We start from the raw sequence: 19,794 nt of genomic DNA on the forward strand, positions 1-19,794 counted from the left end.
GTCCATATCCTTCTAAACCTTTCCTATCCATGTATTTGTTCCATGAGATTATGCTAATCTGTAACCTAGCTTCATACACACACCATCACCCCATATCCTTAATACCTTTGGTTAGCAAAATATCTCTTGACTTTCAGATTTAAAGTTAAGAATTTAACTTTTTTTCTTTGTTCGAGGGATAGGAGTATTGCTGTTTAGGCCAGCATTTATTGCCTATTTGTAACTGCTCTTGAGAAGATGGTGGTGAGCCGTTTGCTGAAACTGATGTAGTCATTGGAGTATAGATCAATCTGCAATGTTGCTAGAAGGGGATTTCCAGGGTTTTGGTCCATTGACAGTGAAAGGATAAGTGATATTGTTCCAAGTCAGGGTGATGTACAGCTTTAAAGAGAACTTGCAGATTGTGGGGTTCCCATGTATCTGCTGTCCTTGTTCTTTTAGGCAGTAGGAGGTTGTGACTTTGCAAGGTGCTATCAAAGGAGCCTAGGTAAGAGGCTGTAGTGCATCTTGTAGATGGTACACACTACTGCCACTGTGCATTGGTGGTAAAGGGACTGAATGTTCATTATGTTGAATGGGGTGTCAGTTGAACAGGCTTTTTTTTTCTGGATAATGTTGAGTTTCTTGAATCTTATCAGAGTTGTACCCATTACAGTGACATTATGCAAGTGGAGAGTATTTGATTACACTCCTTGTTTGTGCCTTCTAAGTGGTGGACAGGCATTGGTGAGACAGGTGAGCTACCCACAATAGAATTCCTTATCTCTGACGTACTCTTGTAACCACATAATTTGTAAGGCTGGTTCAGTTTAGTTTCTGGTAAATAGTAACCCCCAGAACATTGACAGTGGGAGATTCAGCACTGGTAATGCCGTTGAACGTCAGGGGGCAATGGTAACATTCTGTCTTGTTGGAGTCATTGCCTGGCACTCGTGTGGTGCAAACGTTCCTTCCCATTTATCAGCCCAAGTCTTAGATGCTGTCCAGTTCTTTCCGCATGTGGTCAGGACTGCTTCAGTGTCTTAAGGATATCTGAGCATTGTGCAATCATCAGTGAATATTCCCATATCTGACCATATGATGGAGGAAATGTCATTGATGAACCAGTTGAAGCTGGTGGACCTAGGACATTCATGAGAAACTCCTACAATGATGTCCTGGGACTGAGGTGAATGATCTCCTAAAACAACAATCACCTTCCTCTGTGCTAGATATAACTCCAACCAGTGAACAATTTCCCCCGAATTCCATTAACTATAGTTCTACTAGGATTCCTGATCCCATAATCAGTCAAATGCTACCTTAATGTCTACGGTTGTCACTCTCAGCTCAACAACTCCATTGAGAAAGAGAATTCCAACCTCCTATCTCTCTTTGAGTGTAGAATTGTTTTCTAGTTTCACAGCTCAAACATTTGGCTCTATGTTTTTTTTTAACCATGCTCCTATCTGTGGACTTTCCACTAGTAGAAAGAGTTTCTGTCCATCTATCCTGTCAGTTCACCTTATTATCTTGGAAAATTTGTCTTAATCACTCCTTAAAGTAATAAATTCCAGGAAATACAACAATGGGTTATGTAACTTCTCCTTACAATTTAACCCGATGTACTGATAAATCAATGCAGTATTTCTTCCAAGGCCAATATATCCTTCCTATTCTTTTGATGTCCAGATTGCTCAATGCATTCCAGATGTGATCTAGCAGGTAAACATGATGTAGTTCTTTGGAATATTAAGACCAGGACCATTAATGATCTTTTAATGATCTCTGTATCAGGTCGCTAAGTGTCATTGGATCGCTGTTAATTCTAGATTTTCATCATTTAGAAAGTATTCTGTTCTATTCGTTTTAGGTCCAACGTGGACGATCTTGCATTTGTCTACACTGAAATGTATCTATCAGTTTTGTCCAGTCACTTCATCTTTCAACATCTCTTTTTAATTTTGTACTTCCAATTATACTGCTTTCAAGACGCTTTATGTCATTGACAAACTAGGAAATGCAATTTTCTACCTTATCATCAAAGACATTAATAAATATGGCAAAATATTTAGGCCTCAACTCAGGAACTTGTGGCACACCATGAGTTACATCATGCCAGTTACCTGTGTTAGCCTTATTCTCTGACTCCTATTGCTCTGCCAAATTCCCAGTCTGCTCAATAATTTGCTGTCAAATAACGAAGGATATTATTAATTACAAGTGCTTTGAGATTCTGGATGGTGATTGTCTGCGACAGTAATCTAAAGTTCTAAAACAAGACAATAAAGAGTTAATTTTTGGGGGGCTAATTTCTGATGGCTGTAATTATAGAAATTGACATCTGTGGAAGTGTTGCTGTGAAACTTTCAGTGAATAGTCACTTCCACCTGCAGACTTGGCACTTGAGTTCTGGTTTCACAGACAATCTGTAAGTACAACACCCAGCAGGTAGAATTTACAGAATTATTCTGCTGACTGCTGAATGAACAGCTTGCTAGAAGAGCGAGAAGCAGTCCAATTCCATGGCCACAGATCAAGGACACTAGAAACCTACCTCTACAGAGAAACACAGACCAAACTTTGTGTGCTGGATTTGCTGATCATTGTGTGGTTTCTTCTGTGCAGTGGAAACCAAACAGATTGGGTAATCACTTTGTCGAACACTTCTGTTCAGTTTGTAAGCAGGAGCCTGAGCTTCCTGTCACTTGTCATTTAAATTCTCCACCCCACTCTGTCTTCCTACACTGTTTGGCGGTTTGTAACATTCTGGAATCAATACCAAGTTCAACAATTTCAATTATAAACACTGCTCACATTTTTCAGGGTCTGGTGGAGATTCTGCATTTGTAATCTTCACCACCTCTAGACCCGTCTTGTTTTGTTACTTTGGCCATGAGTACCCAGTTTTGCTTTCATCACCATTTCTTTTGTTGTTTAATTACTCCTCTTCTAAACACTGAAGTGTACTTTCCTTTTTGTTCTTTCATGTTTCCATTACACTGACCTGATAACTTGGTTGCAAAGTGTTCACCTTTACACCTTTTGACAAAGGGATTTGTGCATTGGATAACTGCAATACTCACTTGGTGAGGATTCCAGTCACTGTCAAAAATGACAACAGTGTCTGCAGCCTGAAGGTTGAGGCCTAGACCTCCAGCCCGAGTGCTGAGCAGGAAGATAAAGTAATGGGAGTTGGGCTCATTGAAAGTCTTCAGCAGCATCCCACGGTCCTCAGATTTGGTGGTCCCTTAAAGAGGGTGAGAACAGGTTGTTAGATAGCACATTCGACAGAACTTAATGTCTGTCCCCACCACCATCCTGGATAATCATTGCATGCCAACATCATGTTCCTGACTGAAAATACTATCCTTAGAATACTTGGTAGTGTGGAGACAATGGGGAAAAGGGGACAAAGGTAAACCATTAAAAAAAATCTCTAGTGACCACAATCATATTCATTCAGTGTGATGATATCTCAGAATTGGTGAAATTATGGTTATACGACTACTAATCCAGAGAACACCCAGTTCAAATACCATCTCAGCAATGTCAGCAAAGGAACGGCATCAGTAAAAGTAACCATGAAACTTTGGGAAGAAACCTATCATTCTTATCCAGTCTAGTTCAGTATGTAGCAAATTCATAACTGCCCTCTGATTTCAAGAAACTCCACTGCCATCCTTTCAGGGTAAACAGAGATGGGCAATAAAAGCCATTCTCACTGGTGACGCCTACATCCTGAGAATGAACAAAAGCAGGATCAGCAGTTGGATAGTGAGTGATCTCCAATATAGCTATCAGACAGCTCCATCTGGTGGCAGATCTATTCCATAACCAGCAGAGAAGGAATCCCAGAATGTAGCTGCATTATGGGAGGTCATTCAGTTCAGTATGTTTGTGCCAGATAATGGAAGGTCCCGCTGAAAAATAGGACATTAGCCTCAGCTGGAAGATCATCTAATTTGTCCCAACCTCCTTTGATACAGTATTGCTGAGATTGAAAGCCATTCAAAGTCACCTACCAAACTAGGAGAATCATCAGTCAGGATTCTGTATGGGGATAAAGGTCGCCAACTCTTTCCAGAGGTATTCCTGAAGGTTACATCACATGCTTTTTTCAGAGAGTAGGGAGCAAGGAAAGGGAAAGAGAGTGAGGTGGGAGCATGTTCTAACAAGCTACCTTCTGTTCAGATATCATATCTGGAAGCAGGTTCTAGTTTCCCCATAAATTTAGCAGTGCTACCTGGCATCTGTCCAAATAAAATGGAAAAGTATAAAAATTGATACAAATTTTGGATAGGGAAGCAGTTGATGATAGATCACCCGCAAAGTCAAGACCTCTGCCTATGGGTACTCGGGCTAAATTGGGTTCATTGTGTTCCACCCATAACCCTTTCACTTCACCCTCCCTGTGTGGCAAGGTGCTGCCCTAGGATCTCAGTATATGCATAAGGTGCCAGGGGCCCAGTAGAATCATGTCCACTCTGTTACGTAATTGAATTCCCTGCTTTCCCCAGATTTGGGACAGGGTCTCAGTCAGGGCATATGAAATTCCCACCCTGCTAGTTTTCTGACAGCTGAGAATTTCTCAGCTCCAGACTTCAATATGGAGAAGTACAACAGCTCACTCTACTGGTATTTTTCATAACTGTAACAAGGTAGGCAGAAAGTTTCTGGCCCCAGCCTCACATTTTTGGATATTTTCTATCCAACCTGTTCAGAAATGTTCTGATGCATCTCTGGAGTAGGTGGGACCACAAGAGCCATTTCGCCTCAGTTTTTAAACTGAGCGGGTCCATCTCAGTCAGTTGTCCAATAATGGCACTACAACTGGTCTTATCACCTGTGAACGAAGGTGGAAACCTGGGAGAGGGGTTGGCAGAGGGAGTAGTGGAGAAACAGAAAATAAAACAAATTGAGCTGAATTCTCTGTGTCTGACTGGTACCTAGTTAAAACTTAAAAGAAAGTGCTGTAGAAACACAGCAGGCCTGGCAGCATCTGTGGAGAGAGAAATACTTTGCAAGTCTAGTATGATCCTTCTTAATAACTGAAAAGAGCTGGAAAATGGTGGATTTTATGGAGAGACGGTGGTGAGGGGAGCGAGATAAAGAGCAAGTGGAACAAATTACAAGAATGTTGGAAAGAAGCCAAGTTACTCTCTGCTGATAAGTACTGCAGTGTTTGGCTATTATGAACAGTTGGAAGTAAAATCAGATTTCCAGCATCTGCAGTATTTTCTTTTTGTCATTAGAGTCATAGAGATGTACAGCACGGAAACAGACCCTTCGGTCCAACTTGTCCACGTTGACCAGATATCCTAAATTAATTAGTCCCATTTGCCAGCACTTGGGCCATATCCTTTTAAACCCTTCCTATTCATATACCCATCTACATATCTTTTAAATGTTGTAATTGTACCAGCCTCCACCACTTCCTCTGGCAGCATATTTCCATACATGCACCATTCTCTACGTGAAAAAGTTGCCCCTTCGGTCCCTTTTAAATCTTTCTCCTCTCATCCTAAATCTATGCCATCTAGTTCTGGACTCCACCACCCCAGGGAAAGGACCTTGTCTAATTTACCCTATTCATGTCCCTCATGATTTTATAAACCTCTATAAGGTCACCACTCAGTCTCCGACACTCCAGGAAAAACAGCCCCAGCCTATTCAGTCTGTCGCTATAGCTCAAGTCCTCCAACCCTGGCAACATCCTTATAAATTTTTTCTGTATCGTTTCAAGTTTCATAACATTCTTCCTACAAGAGGGAGACCAGAAAAATACATACAATATTCCACAAATGGCCTAACTAATGTCCTGTACAGTCACAACATGACCTCCCAACTCCTATACTCAATGCCCTGACCAATAAAGGGAAGCATACCAAACGCCTTCTTCACTATCCTATTAACCTGTGACTCCACTGGCAAGGAACTATGAACCTGGACTTCAAGGTCTCTTTGTTCAGCAACACTCCTCAGAACTTTATCATTAAGTGTATGAGGCCTGCCCTGATTTACCTTTCCAATATGCTGCACCTCACATGTATCTAAATTAAAATCCATCTGCCACTCCTCAGCCCTTTACTCTGAGGATGTTCTTCCAATTTTGTTGTCATCTGCAAACTTACTAACTATACCTCCTATGTTCACATCCAAATCATTTCAATAAATGATGTAAAGCAGTGGACTCCAGCATTGATACTTGTCGCACACCACTGATCACATGCCTCCAGTCTGGAAAACAACCCTCCACCACCACATTCTGTCTTCTATTTTTGAATGAGTTCTTTATCCAAATGGCTAGTTCTCCCTGTATTCCATGGGATCTAACCTTGCTGTATCAAGGTTAGAAGTAGAGTTGATTGTGATGTTCTACTAACATAAGGCAGGGTTGGTTAATTCAGAGCAATACTGGGTGGCATTTTAAATCTATACGGCATCAGATGCCATCACTTCCTTAACATGGGTTGGTTTAAAATTATTTCCTCAGGTGTCTATTCTCAGAAATGAAAAGTCATCCCTGGAATGAGAAATGGTGTAGGAAGGGGAGTGTTGCCTGGAGAACTCCAGAAGGAGTGAGTGGCTGGTAGACTGGAGATGGAGGAGTTAGCAATACCAAGTGATCCACTCACCATCCAGGCGAAGGTACTTGAAGCTGCGGTATGTGAAGTAATCTTCCATGATGGTCATCAGTGAGGTCATCTGGCAGAAGAGCAACACTCTGTGATTGGTGGCTCGCAGCTTGGGGAGAATCCTGTCCAACAGTTCAAACTTCCCCGAGGCTCGGTAAAGATCAGCCCTGTCAGCAAACAGCACAATTCAACAGAATTCCACATTGGCCTCCATCTCAGTGCCAGACCAGAGTGTCCAGTGGCCCAGAACAATAACCTTAGAAGTTAATGCGAAAACAGTTGCTCCCTATCCATCAATGTTCCTATACTTGTTTTCTAGTCCCTCCATAGCTTCACCACCCACTTCCTATTTTTGTAACCTCCACCAGACTTACAATCCTTCAAGATCTCTGCACTCCTTCAATTCTGGTCACTTGAGCATCCCAGACTTTGATTACTCGACTGTGGCAGCTTGGCCTTTAGGTACCCAAGTTCTGGAATTTTCTTCCTTAACTTCTCTGCCTTTCTCTTCTTTAAGAGGCTGTTTAAAACCTAGTTTTTGTCACCTGTCATGGTAACTCCGAATATGGCTCAGTATCCAATTTTATTCAATAAAGTTCCTGTAAAGCACCTTTTAACAATTTACTATGTTAAAATTAATACATAAGTAGAAGTTATTAAATACAACCCCAATGATTGTGGTCACTTTGTGATGCCAATGCGTTCTTTGATGTTAGTGTCAAGCCACTGGAAGATTCTAGGTTATTGTTAAGCTCAGCTTCAATACTGTCGCACTAGTCACGAACAGATAACTTGTCATCATAAATCAACTTTCTCTCATCTATAGCCTGCTGCACAGTAACCAACATACTCAGATCTTCACTGTCTAAATTGCCCACTATGAACCATGGTTGCTCCTCACCATTAGACAATCAACCCACTCTAGCACTTTAAAACACTGGTCAGAATAGATCGCGTGTTTACAGCAGGTACCTCTTAATCAGACAGCCATCTTGAGCTTTTCTTTAATCAACTCTGTTTATAAGTGGAGGTTCTCTGAGTGTTTGCTCTCAGGGTCACAGACATTTTCAACCCTTGATCACAGCCATTTTGACAAATTGTTCAACTGTTTATGATAAGGGAAGTAGCTCAGGTCATAGAACATAGAACATAGAACAGTACAGCACAGAACAGGCCCTTCAGTCCACGATGTTGTGCCGACCACTGATCCTCATGTATGCATCCTCAAATTTCTGTGACCATATGCATGTCCAGGAGTCTCTTAAATGTCCCCAATGGCCCAGCCTCCACAACTGCTGCTGGCAACGCATTCCATGCTCTCACAACTCTCTGTGTAAAGAACCCGCCTCTGACATCCCCTCTATACTTTCCTCCAACCAGCTTAAAACTATGACCTCTCGTGTTAGTCATTTCTGTCCTGGGAAATAGTCTCTGGCTATCGACTCTATCTATGCCTCACATTATCTTGTATACTTCAATTAGGTCCCCTCTTCTCCTTTTCTTTAATGAAAAAAGTCCGAGCTCAGTCAACCTCTCCTCATAAGATAAGCCCTCCAGTCCAGGCAGCATCCTGGTAAACCTCCTCTGAACCCTCTCCAAAGCATCCACATCTTTCTTATAATAGGGCCACCAGAACTGGACGCAGTATTCCAAGTGCAGTCTAACCAAAATTTTATAGAGCTGCAACAAGATCTCACGACTCTTAAACTCAATCTCCCTGTTAATGAAAACCAATACACCATATGCTTTCTTAACAACCCTGTCCACTTGGGTGGCCATTTTAAGGGATCTATGTACCTGCACACCAAGATCCCTCTGCTCCTCCACACTGCCAAGAATCCTACCTTAATCCTGTACTCAGCTTTCAAATTCGACCTTCTAAAATCCATCACCTCGCATTTATCCAGGTTGAACTCCATCTGCTACCTCTCAGCCCATCTCTGTATCCTGTCAATGTCCCCCCTGCAGCCTACAACAGCCCTCTATACTGTCAACGACACCTCCAACCTTTGTGTCATCTGCAAACTTGCTGACCCATCCTTCAATCCCCTCATCCAAGTCACAGACTTCCAGACAGAATATTTTCCTTCTACTACCACTCGCTGTCTTCTGTTGGCCAGCCAATTCTGCATCCAGACAGCTATGTTCCCCTGAATCCCATTCCTCCTGACCTTCTGAATGAGCCTACCATGGGGAATCTTATCAAATGCCTTGCTGAAGTCCATTTACACATCCACAGCTCGACCCTCATCAACTTTTCTAGTCACATCCTCAAAGAACTCGATAAGGTTTGTGAGTCATGTCTGCTAAATTTTAAGCAGGTCAGTGTTCAAATTTATCCTTAGCGGGTCTTGGTTACCAACCTTACCCATGTAGGTTCAAATTACTGAAACACCTCCTTACATACTAAATTAGTTAGTCTCATCATACATACAACACATTCAGCCCAGGTAAGTGCTGCTTTCTGATTTGTTGTAGAGACTATTGCACTTACCCTTGTACAATGCCTCCAGTGAATCCTAAGTGTTCTGAAAAAGACTCCTGGTTGAAAAATAAAAGGGATGAAGATGTAAATGTGGAGGACAGAAGCAAGTATTGCAATATTCTCAGTCCTTGGGCAAAAGTTGCAACACTGTATTTGGAATGAGGTGAACTCCACCATAGCAAAAACACATTCTGATTTGTGTCATTGTGACACACATGCATACACAATACACATCCATTAATCCGTATATTCCTGTCAACTGATCATTGGGAAGCAGAACTAACTATCAATCTCCCACTCAGTGAGAAGCCATGCAAAGAGACTTTACAAAAGGGCACTCCAATTCAGTGGTTTGCTGGAAACTGGTGTGAATGTTTAAATTGCAAACTCTGAAGAAATACTGATTTTACTTCAATGATTCAGCAATCAGTGCACACCCTTTACACAATGAATTTAATGCAAAGATTTTCTATAAACACTCTTGACTTTAAAAAGCAGACAAAGTTTACATGAATGAATGCCTTGCCACTGAGCATGCTATCCATTACACAGTCACTCTAGCATCAGGTAATCACAGCTGCTCACTTCCATATGAGTTCAACGTTAAACTATTTACTGGCACAAAGCTGCAATACATTTTAGTAAACCTGAACAATTAGAGCTATTTGAAATTGTGGGCCATTGCAAAGTTTGCTGGTCTATATTTTGTAAACCCCCATGCCTCACATGTTTGTTCTTGGCAGAAAGTAATTAAGAAAATAGGCTGGATTCCCCTTCCTGTTTGCTATCCCAGGATTTCTGTTGGTAAAACACATGGCAAAAAGAAGGTTGAGATTTGGTATGATGTTTTCCACTGATGCACAGTTTTTACAGGTGACGCATAGATGCTTGGGTTAGGGTGGTCAGTGCTCACACAGGCAAACCCTACAAGAGAGAGCACCCTCAAGAAAGGAGAAAACTGGAACCTAACCCAACGTTGCCCTCAATAGATCTCCAGCAATGACAGATGCACAACCATGCATTTGTACAATCACTCATGGGTATGCTCACATGCACAACCAAACATTTATACTTATCGGTACAGTTCTTGGGTAAGTAATCAGAGGCAGGAACACAGTTCATTTCCCCTCTGTATTACACTGGTGAGTGTCTTCCTCATCCTTACCCCTGCTCTGGAGCTCTCTGTCTTACAGATGTTAAAATCAGGAGAATTACATACTTAAAAGAGATTATGAGAGTATTAGTGGGGCTTTGACAGAGAGCAAATAATGTATTTTTGGGGTTGTAGCTATGGTTCTAAATAAAGTTGATGTTGTACCAAGTGCCAACTGTTGCCCTGCGACACTAGCACATGTAGGCAGAGCTGCTTACCTCAATGTGCTGAAACATATATGGGTGGTTGCAAATCTTTCTCAATTGCATAATGGTGTTCATCAGTGTCTTTGTGCCTCCTTTGCCCTAAAGCAAATAAGACAAAGAATTCACAGTTAAATGGCAGCACTTGGCCTGAAGAAAGAGTGCAGGAGTTAGAGGTTGAAACATAAAATAATTGCAGTAAACAACATTCTCCACTGGTGCTGAGACTGCAGGCTGTCTTCACAGACAGTGCTTCAGAACATCAGATTTAACATTTAGAAATGAAAATTCCTGAATTTCATGAATTGTATGAAGATTGCAAAGCTCAACAGAAGCTTTTGAGTTGGAGTTCACACATGAGCATAACATACAATTACATAAGCAATACAACACAGAAATGAGTCAAACAGCCCAATTAGTGTTGTTGCTTGTGCTTATACTGAACACAAATAGTCTCTTAATTATTTATCTAACCCCTTTGCCTTCAACCACCAAACTTGCACCAAATTCTACTTGACTGTTACCCCTTCAGCTGCTGACCTACAAAGACTCCTATACCAGCAATGCCTCACTTTTAAAATTCATATTCTTCCTTTGATATTCCTCTGGTCTCATCACTCTCAAACAACCTCTGTTTGGCCTCTTGCACATCCCAAAGTTTAATTACTCCAACAAAACTGGCCATACCTTCAACTGACTTGGCCCTAAACCCTGGAATTTCTTCCCTACACTTCTCCTCCTCTCTATGAAACATTCCTTCTTTAAGGTACTCCTCTTTGACCAAGCTTTCGGTCATCTATCTTATAATTTTGTTAAATGGCTCAATCTTAACTTAGATTTGATAACATTGTTATACAGTGCATTGGGAGGTTTTACTATGTTAAAAGTACTATAGAAATGCTAGGATTTTTGTTGTTGATCTTAAATATGAACATGAGCTTTGCTGTAAAATTTACCTCAGACATGCATTTCACAGCCTCACAACTGTTTGTTCAGGAGTTGTCCTATTCTCTACCCAAAATAGTATTTAGTTTAATCGTATATCTTGCATTACACCCCTTGAATGACATTAATATCCTGTTTTCTATTTAGCTTGTTTCAACCAACATTATTTCAAATGCCTCAACAAGCAAACTCCAAATAAACTTAAAAAACTATAAGCAGCTTCACCAGATGGTAATGATGCAAATACAATGACCACTCCCCAGAAACAGTCAAAGTCATCAGCAGGCCACACTTTCATGTAAATAAACTGTATCACATAAAAAACAGTGCAAGACACATAATGGTGAATATTAATTAACGGTCATTGCTCCAGTGAATGGCTCAGTGCTGGAAGATAACTGAGTTGTTCCCAAACCTTTTTATCCTTCTCTGAGCCATCAGTCAGCAGCACTCCCTTGGCTTGCATGTGGCGGTACAGTACTCTCTGCAAAGCTGACATGTCACATTTAATGACGTATTCCACCTATGAGGGAATAAAACACTGTTTCAGCTGGTTTATTTCAGAAAGCTCATCTCAGAAGCAGCTTTGGACACTCACCCTCTCCTCTCTTCATCCTGCCATAGGTAGCTGTGTCTTTTAACTGCTTAACACATGAAGTCAATCGACTTGCACACAAGCCACAAATGTACCCATTTACTGACCAACAGAATAAACCCAGTTGAGTCAGTCTTCCAATCCAACAGAGAAAAGATTCTCTGATGGATCCCCAATAAGAGGAATGTTGGGTTCTACTAAGCTCAGGCATGTTTCTTTCTGTCTGCTAGAGTGCAACAGAATAGAATTAATGGTAGAGAGAGGAAGGAAAGACAAAGATGATCCAGACAAGGGAATAAAACACAAACTGTAGCAGACGGTGAAATACAATCTCCTACTGAACTCCCTCAGTTAGTACTTAGAATGGGGAGCAGGAAAGACAATATGGTTTTGAGTAAATTAATGGCACCATTAGTAACCACTGATCTGATGACATAGCAATATTCTGTCTCACTCCTATACGGGTCAGCTAACTGTTATCAATACTGTGAGCTTCCAACTACAATGCATTTGCAATTAAGTGTGGGGGGTTTTACAACTGCAGAAACTGCACATCGTCAAATGTTCTGAGAATTAGAAAAGGTTACTGAAGTGAAAGTTTAAAGAAAAAACCAAATGTGATTGGCACTGAATATTAAAAGATGTGTCAAACTTCTTCAAGACAGTGATTATAAAACTGATGGATTGTGATGGGTTGGTGTAGGTTATCTAGAATTGGGAGGGTATTTGAGTCATGTCAGGAGTTAAAGATTCACAAGATTGACTAGACATAAAAAAAATGCTTGAAAGGTTATTTCTCCCTCAGTTGGAATATTGATGACTAAGAGGTAATGTAATAGTGGAGCTCTGTCACCATTGGGAAGTGACTTCCAGTGAAGCCATATTGTTTGTTGTGAAGGGAGAGTGGGAATAGGTTACTAGACTTGTTTCAGGATGGGATGATGTCTCATGGGATCCATTCAAAGACACTGGTGAGTAAATTAAACAGTGACTTTGTGGAATTCCTATCTCAGACTGAACCTAGCTTAGTAAAGCAATCACAGTCAACACAGTCCAGCAGAATTGGTGATGTTCATATTGAAGCTATTTACAAAGCCACCAGGAGTAAGGTGTCCCTTTGCCACTATCCCCAGTTAAAAGGCGTGTTCTAACTGTTCAGAACAGGAAAATCACCTTCTCAGGCAGCTGAGCTTCAACTTCCTTTTTCAATCGCCTCAACAGGAAAGGGCGGAGGACCTTGTGCAAACGTCTGATGATCAGAATAGTCTCCTCTTCATTTAGATCCACCTGTGTTACATTACAGATGGCAAGACGTTGAACACAATGGTGGCCGCATAAAGAATTATGACGCAATCTGAATCTTGAAAAAAGATGCATTTGAGCAAAACACTTCCTTACCAAAATTCCTATTGAACTTACCTTTCAAAAACAGAGGATGCCACAATATAATTTACAGAAATATATTTGAAATACTGAAATTGTTGTAATGTAAGCCCTGTGGTAACCAATTTGTGCACAGCAAATGTCTACAAATATCAATGTAATATTAATTTTATTTGGCAGTGCTGGTTGGGAGATAAATATTGGTCAAGACACGGGATAATTCCTCTGCTTTTATTCCAAATAGTGTCATTTTTTGATTTAATGTCTCATAATTCCATCCAGAGTTTGGGAGCCACCTTCTATGTATTCCTCATTTGCCTCTGAGAAGGTTAGTATTAACATTCAAAAATTAGCTTTGAAACATAACTTGCATGTACAGGCAAGAAAGAAACTATTGAAATGACACAAAACTACTAATCAAGTATAAAATGGATAAAGATTTCTGTTTACAAGTTCTATCCACTAAACGGAATCCTTCAGTAAACTACCTTGGTTTGCTTCTCACCGTGAAATGAAATTCTAAGATGTTCAGGTACTAAAAATACAAACCAAAACCATCCTGGTTTAAAGTGGATTCAAATAAAATTTGATAACTAGGCACATAAAAGGGTTATTGGGCTGAGTGACCAAGTTGTCAAAGAGAAGCATTTTATAGGAAAAGGAGAGATAGAGGGATGGAGTGGTTTGAGGGAGGGAATTCCATAGTTTAAAGTCATGGGAGCTGGAAACACAGTCGCTGGCAGTGTCTTCTTGATTTTAATCATTCCAGAATTGGAGGAATGCTGAGATCACAAAAGGGATATAGGGCTGTAAGAAGTTGAAAGTTCTAAATACATGTAGGTTTCTGCATTGATATGACATGTCCACTTTGTATGATGATCATTTCTGGCCCTCATCCTTAATGTACCTTTTCTCCTGTCATGGCGAAGGGGGCGTTGAACCATTGCTCAAACGTGTTGCAGCTTTTGAAAATAGTTGGCAGCAGGAAGTTGAGGAGTGCCCACAGCTCAGGCAGCTTGTTTTGCAGTGGAGTGCCAGTGAGCAACAGGCGACGTGGTGCCACATAATGCGTATTCAGCACCTGTGTTAGCTTACAGTGGTGGTTCTTCATACGGTGACCTTCATCCACTATCATGTATTTCCAACGGATCTGAAGAGGAAAAGAAAACATTGAAAATAGTTACCAAATTGGCTTTTGTGAAAGAAACCTTCACCTGGAAGTCAGCTCAACTGATCGAACATTATCATAAGGAAAACGATATCTGCAGAAGAGGGAATGATTCTGAGGAGGAGTGGATATCTACATGTATCAGTGTAACAAGACATAATTTAAAGGTATGCAGATGCTATGAAACTCAGAAATGTTGAAAAGTTTTGGAACAAGTTGTAAGCTGGAATGCACTGCCTGAAAGTTGGTGGAAGCAATTTCAACACTAGCCTCCAAAAGGAAAGGCAATAAACATTCAAGAGAAAAGAAGCTATGACAGGAATGTGGAGCAACAGCAGTGGAATGTGAGACTGATTGGATAACTCTTTCAAAGAGTGGTGCAGATGCAATGGTATCACTCTGTTACATGATTCTGTTATTTTATACTGGAGCTGCGGATCTGTCATATTCAAAATGTACTTGATATAGACACTATGGTATGGGGGCAGTGGCATAGAGACTGTAGCACCAGGGCGGTGGTACAGACACTATGGTAATAGGTGAAAGATTAGACACTGGGATACTACCAGCAGAGAATTAGACACTGGGCTCCAAGCAACAGTGGGTTAGACGCTTGTGTGCGAGGGACAATAGTTTTGACATGAATGTGTACTAAAGACAGTGGGTTGAATAATAGGGTATCAGGAGCAGTTGGTTCTGCACTATGACACCAGCAACAGTGAGTTAGACACTCGGATACCATAGGGTCATTTGAGTAGCAGAAAGACACCTGCATTGGAGTACCAAGGCATTTGGCATTGGAGTACCAAGGTGGTGGATTAGACTGTGGAAACAGGATGTGGGATGGAGGACCTGGTACTGGGATACTACAATTCTGGACTCATGTAAGAGTTCTGGCCTATGTAAGGTCCAAATTGGAGGGGTAACAGGTGAATGCAATGGGAGGAAATACTAACAAGATAGAAGTCCAGCATACATCATGATCTCTGGGGAATTGGATGACAGGATAAGGAAGAGAATTATGCAAGAAAGTAAAACTTCACCTTGGCAAGAACATGCTTGTCTTTGATGATGTATTCATAAGTGGTGAGTAGGACATTGAACTTCCCACTTCTAAGCAGAGGAACAAATGCCCTTCGAGCTGCAGGAGAACCCTGAAGTAGGAAGAGCAGGGATGGGGGTGCAGAGGAGAAAACCCACATCAATATTGGCCGTGCAAATACAAAACAACCAAACAACATGCAGTGTACAAAATAAGAGCATTAAATCTGAAGATGAAAGTACCTTATATGAGATCCGTGATACTGATGGCGCCCACTTATCAAACTCATAGGCCCAGTTTGACAGCGTTCTGTAAATACAATCACTAAAATGAGTGCTAATACACGGAAACTACTGGCTTCTTATTGTACTGAGTGATGGCTACAATTACGGGCTGGAATCTCATTATGAGTATCAAGTTGGGTTATAATAACAAAATCTAAAAGCTTTATATTAGATTCAGACAAGCTTGGAGATCAAATTACAGTCTCCAAATCTCTCCTTTCTATCAAGTTGGATACCAAAATTGTTTTTCTCCACGTTTGGTACATTTTTAAAAGTTGCATTCCTTTTCCACCACCGCTTTCTTGGCTCTATTCGTCTGAGATGCTGACTTTAAGTTCACTCCCTCTCCTGTAGCAGAGCTTCATCAAAGTCTATTCCTTTTCTCTCAGCAAAGTTACTGCAAGAGCCCACTCCTCTCCTCCAGTAGGGTTCCATCAGAGCACCATCAGAACCTGTTCTTTTCCTCGTGCAGAGCTCCACCAGAGCCTGTTCCTCTCATCCAGCAGAGCCTAATCATCTCCCACAGCGGAGCTCTATCAGAGTCTGTTACTCTCTTCTAGCAGAGCTATTTCAAAATAAGCAGGTACAGGAAACGCATATCTATAGAAACTATGATGACTTTATAGTTTTACACTTTTATACTAAATGTGTTCCTTTTAAAGAACTATCATTATTGTAATGTAGGAAATTCTGTAGCCAATCCTGTTTATAGCTAGTTCCCACAAACAGTAATGAGATAATGATCGGAAAATCTGTTTTTCATGAGTCGTGTTCACCTGAGAGGGAAGACTGAAGCTTAGTTTAACAGCGATGAATGGTCCAAACTTCATATCTAGGCAGTGCAGAGTTAGCATGCACAAAGAGGAAGTTGACGTCATTTGGAAGTTACAGAATTTTGTAATGACTGCAGATGCTTCAAATGCTACTTCAAGAAGGTTCTGCAGTGAGCTGGATAACTAATTTTAATATTCAGCAAGGAGGAAAAGCAAGTGCTAAAAGGGAACAAAACAGCATGAGGGATCAACTGATGCTGTGGACTAAATCAATGTGAAGAGTTGGGAGGGAGTGTGAGAGGAAGTAGTCAAGGCAGCAAAATTATTCTGATAACAGCAAAATACTGTGGATGCTGGAAATCTGAAATCAAAACAGAAAATGCTGGCAGAATCTGTGGAGAGAGAAGCAGTTAGCATTTTGATTTGATATGACTCTTCTTCAAGACAAATCATTCTGTCATTAGGAAGTATAAGTAGAGGCCATAAAGTAAGGCTATATTCACAAAACCATGTCAGCTATTGCTTCCTTCAACCAATGGGTAACTAATAAGTGTGCAACTATGACAAAAAAAAGATGCTGAGAAGCAGCAGCTGAAGCAAAATGTGAAATAAAGGAGGGTCAGGCTGTGCACATACTCACACTACTACGCATGGAACATGATGACAACAGTGGTGCATGTTTGGATGCATCCTGAAGCATGTCACGGCCAGTTGACATTACTGGCACTGTCTGCACATGCAAGGAGTACCATCAGCTATTTTGTTGGTCATTTGACATCGGCAGTGTTTGCTGACACTCACAACTGCACTTGCACGCTCGTCTGGAAACACGCATGCGCACAGATGCAGACTCTCTACGTCGTTATGCAAAATTCCAATGACATCATATGCAAAGGCATGCACAGAAAACAAGTATATTGAACTGGATTCAATAGGGGGGAATTAAGGGAGGTCGGGAATGGCAGCAGCAGGTAGGATATAGATGGGGGAACCATGGGAAGATTTGACCGAGGAGGTCAGGGATTGTGGGGTTTGCTACTGCTCTCCCTTCACACTGCACCACCCTCCAACCCCACTCACCCCATTCAGTTGGAATACACCCTATCCCATTCATAGCCTCACCCCGCCCCCCCAACTCTCCCCTGTTCACAGCCACATTCCTACCCCTCCCCCTTTCACAACCATACCAAGTTTAAAAATGAAACGGATTAGCTGCATAAGCACGAATTTAAGCAATGCACAGCATGCAGACTTTTTATGTCAATAGATAAGGCCTTATAAAAAAGACACAGTGACCTCTCACAGGAACAGAATCAAAAAGGGATAACAACATGCTTGAATCATATGTTAACTAATATGGAACTTGAGCAATAACTGTTTACTGAAATTAACAAGAATAAAAATGGTGACAGCAAGCAATTAAAATTTATACAGCACTTGAAACTTCTGAAAGAGATTCATAGCCAATTAACTACTTTTTTGTATGCAAACACAGCAGCCTTTTCGTACATGCAGGAATAGTGTTGGTGATGGTTGACGGAGGCATGTTGCTCAGGACATTGGGAGTGCTCCTCTGCTCTGCACCAGTGGAACATATGGAGCCTCAGTTTAGCATTTATGCTACGAGTGAAAGAGGAAAAGGATTTCATGGTTTTGGTTTTTAAAAATGTCGATGATCAAAAGATGAAATAGTACTCTTACCCCCTCCAACTCTAGTAATGCATTTATTGTTTTTTGTTCATTTATTGACAATTTATGGATGTTGCTGGTTAGGCTAACAATTATTGTTCATCCCAATTGTCCTTGAGAAGTGGTGATGAACTGCTGAAGCCCATGTAGTGTAGACTGAGCTCATTGGGAAATTCTAACCTATTCTGCCTGTTGGGAAACTGATGGGAGCCCGGTGAAATGTTTACTTCGCACCCCTCTAACTTTATCCTGAATTAAAATCAATATTATGACAAGGTGTAAACTCAGCATTTCAGCACATCTTGTAGATTTCACCCCCAGAGAGCTAAGTCAAAATTATCTCCGCCATCCCAATAACATTTAGGAGAACCGTGGAATCCTTTTCCGCTGAAGTTCTGAACAGAAGTGATAAACTGATGCATCATCAGTTCCATTGGTGTAAGATGATGTAAAAGACTTCTTTGAATGGGAGCAGGGAGTACTTTCCTGGCATCCTGGCCAACATTGCTTTCTCAGCCCCTGGCAGGTAGAGATAAGAACAGCTTTCTCCTTACGATAGAGGTACTATGATCAGGAAAGGTCCATTGATGCGCTTATGCTCCATGAGGTAAGTGATGAGTGCGATCGTCTGAATGGTCTTTCCCAAGCCCATCTCATCAGCAAGGATTCCATTCAGGTTGTTATTGTACAGCGAGACAAGCCATTCCAGACCTTTGACCTGCATGGAATTGCATAAAATTTACAAAAAAGATATAGCACAGAAACAGACCATTGGGATCCATGCTGGTATTTATTTTTCTTCCGCTCCTCTTCACTTCATTCTATCACAAATTCAACTTCTCCATGTACTAACTTAGCTTCCTGCTAAACATATTTCTACTCTCTGCCTCAACTATATTCTGAGATAAGAAGTTCACATTTTCATTACTTTCCTGAATTCCCTACTGGTTTTCTTAGTGACTATATTTATATTTCTCCAACAAACAGATTTTTTTTCCAACCTAGCAAACCATCAAGATTTCGATCAGGTTATTTTCTGCACAATCTTTCCTGATAGCTATAATCTCTAAGTTTTGGTACAATAATTGCAGACTTTAAAGACAGGGTTGATCTCAAAAAAACTGAGATGAGATAAGAAAATTTTTTTTAATGCAGTGAATTGTTATGATTTGGAATGAGCTGACTGAAAATATACTAATAGCAGATTCAACAGTAACTTTCAAAATTGAATTGGATATAAACACATGAAGGGGAAAAATTTTGGTAGCATGAGAAAGGGATGGGGTTTCAGCTTAGATAGCTCTTTCAAAGAACTGGAACATACATTATGGACAAAATGCTCTTAAGCTGGGAAGTGTTTCTTGATTTGCCTTCTTCCATTTCTATGGCCACCTTGGAAAACCAGATCTTATTGCTGACTTTTGCAATGAAAGCCACTGGTTAGACCACACACTGAA

The 19,794-nt window shown here is 40.9% G+C and overlaps 1 protein-coding gene across 9 annotated transcripts in view; it reads right to left on the reverse strand.

Moving 5' to 3' along the window:
• Positions 1-19,794, reverse strand: part of smarca4a (SWI/SNF related BAF chromatin remodeling complex subunit ATPase 4a) — a 110,924-nt gene that overhangs the window by 26,614 nt on the left and 64,516 nt on the right. For all 9 annotated transcript variants that reach the window (XM_087983417.1, XM_087983416.1, XM_087983415.1 and 6 more), the window contains 10 exons: positions 18,892-19,055; positions 15,834-15,900; positions 15,593-15,703; positions 14,289-14,531; positions 13,172-13,285; positions 11,819-11,926; positions 10,474-10,560; positions 9,112-9,158; positions 6,618-6,784; positions 3,066-3,229 (listed from right to left, as the gene is read on the reverse strand). In XM_087983417.1, coding sequence (XP_087839543.1) covers positions 3,066-3,229; positions 6,618-6,784; positions 9,112-9,158; positions 10,474-10,560; positions 11,819-11,926; positions 13,172-13,285; positions 14,289-14,531; positions 15,593-15,703; positions 15,834-15,900; positions 18,892-19,055 — 1,272 coding nt within the window. The remainder of the gene's footprint in view (positions 1-3,065; positions 3,230-6,617; positions 6,785-9,111; positions 9,159-10,473; positions 10,561-11,818; positions 11,927-13,171; positions 13,286-14,288; positions 14,532-15,592; positions 15,704-15,833; positions 15,901-18,891; positions 19,056-19,794) is intronic.

This window comes from Chiloscyllium plagiosum, unplaced genomic scaffold, assembly GCF_037043375.1.
Source record: "Chiloscyllium plagiosum isolate Xiang-an unplaced genomic scaffold, Cpla_swu_hap1 HiC_scaffold_45, whole genome shotgun sequence".
NCBI classification, from domain to species: Eukaryota; Metazoa; Chordata; class Chondrichthyes; order Orectolobiformes; family Hemiscylliidae; genus Chiloscyllium; species Chiloscyllium plagiosum.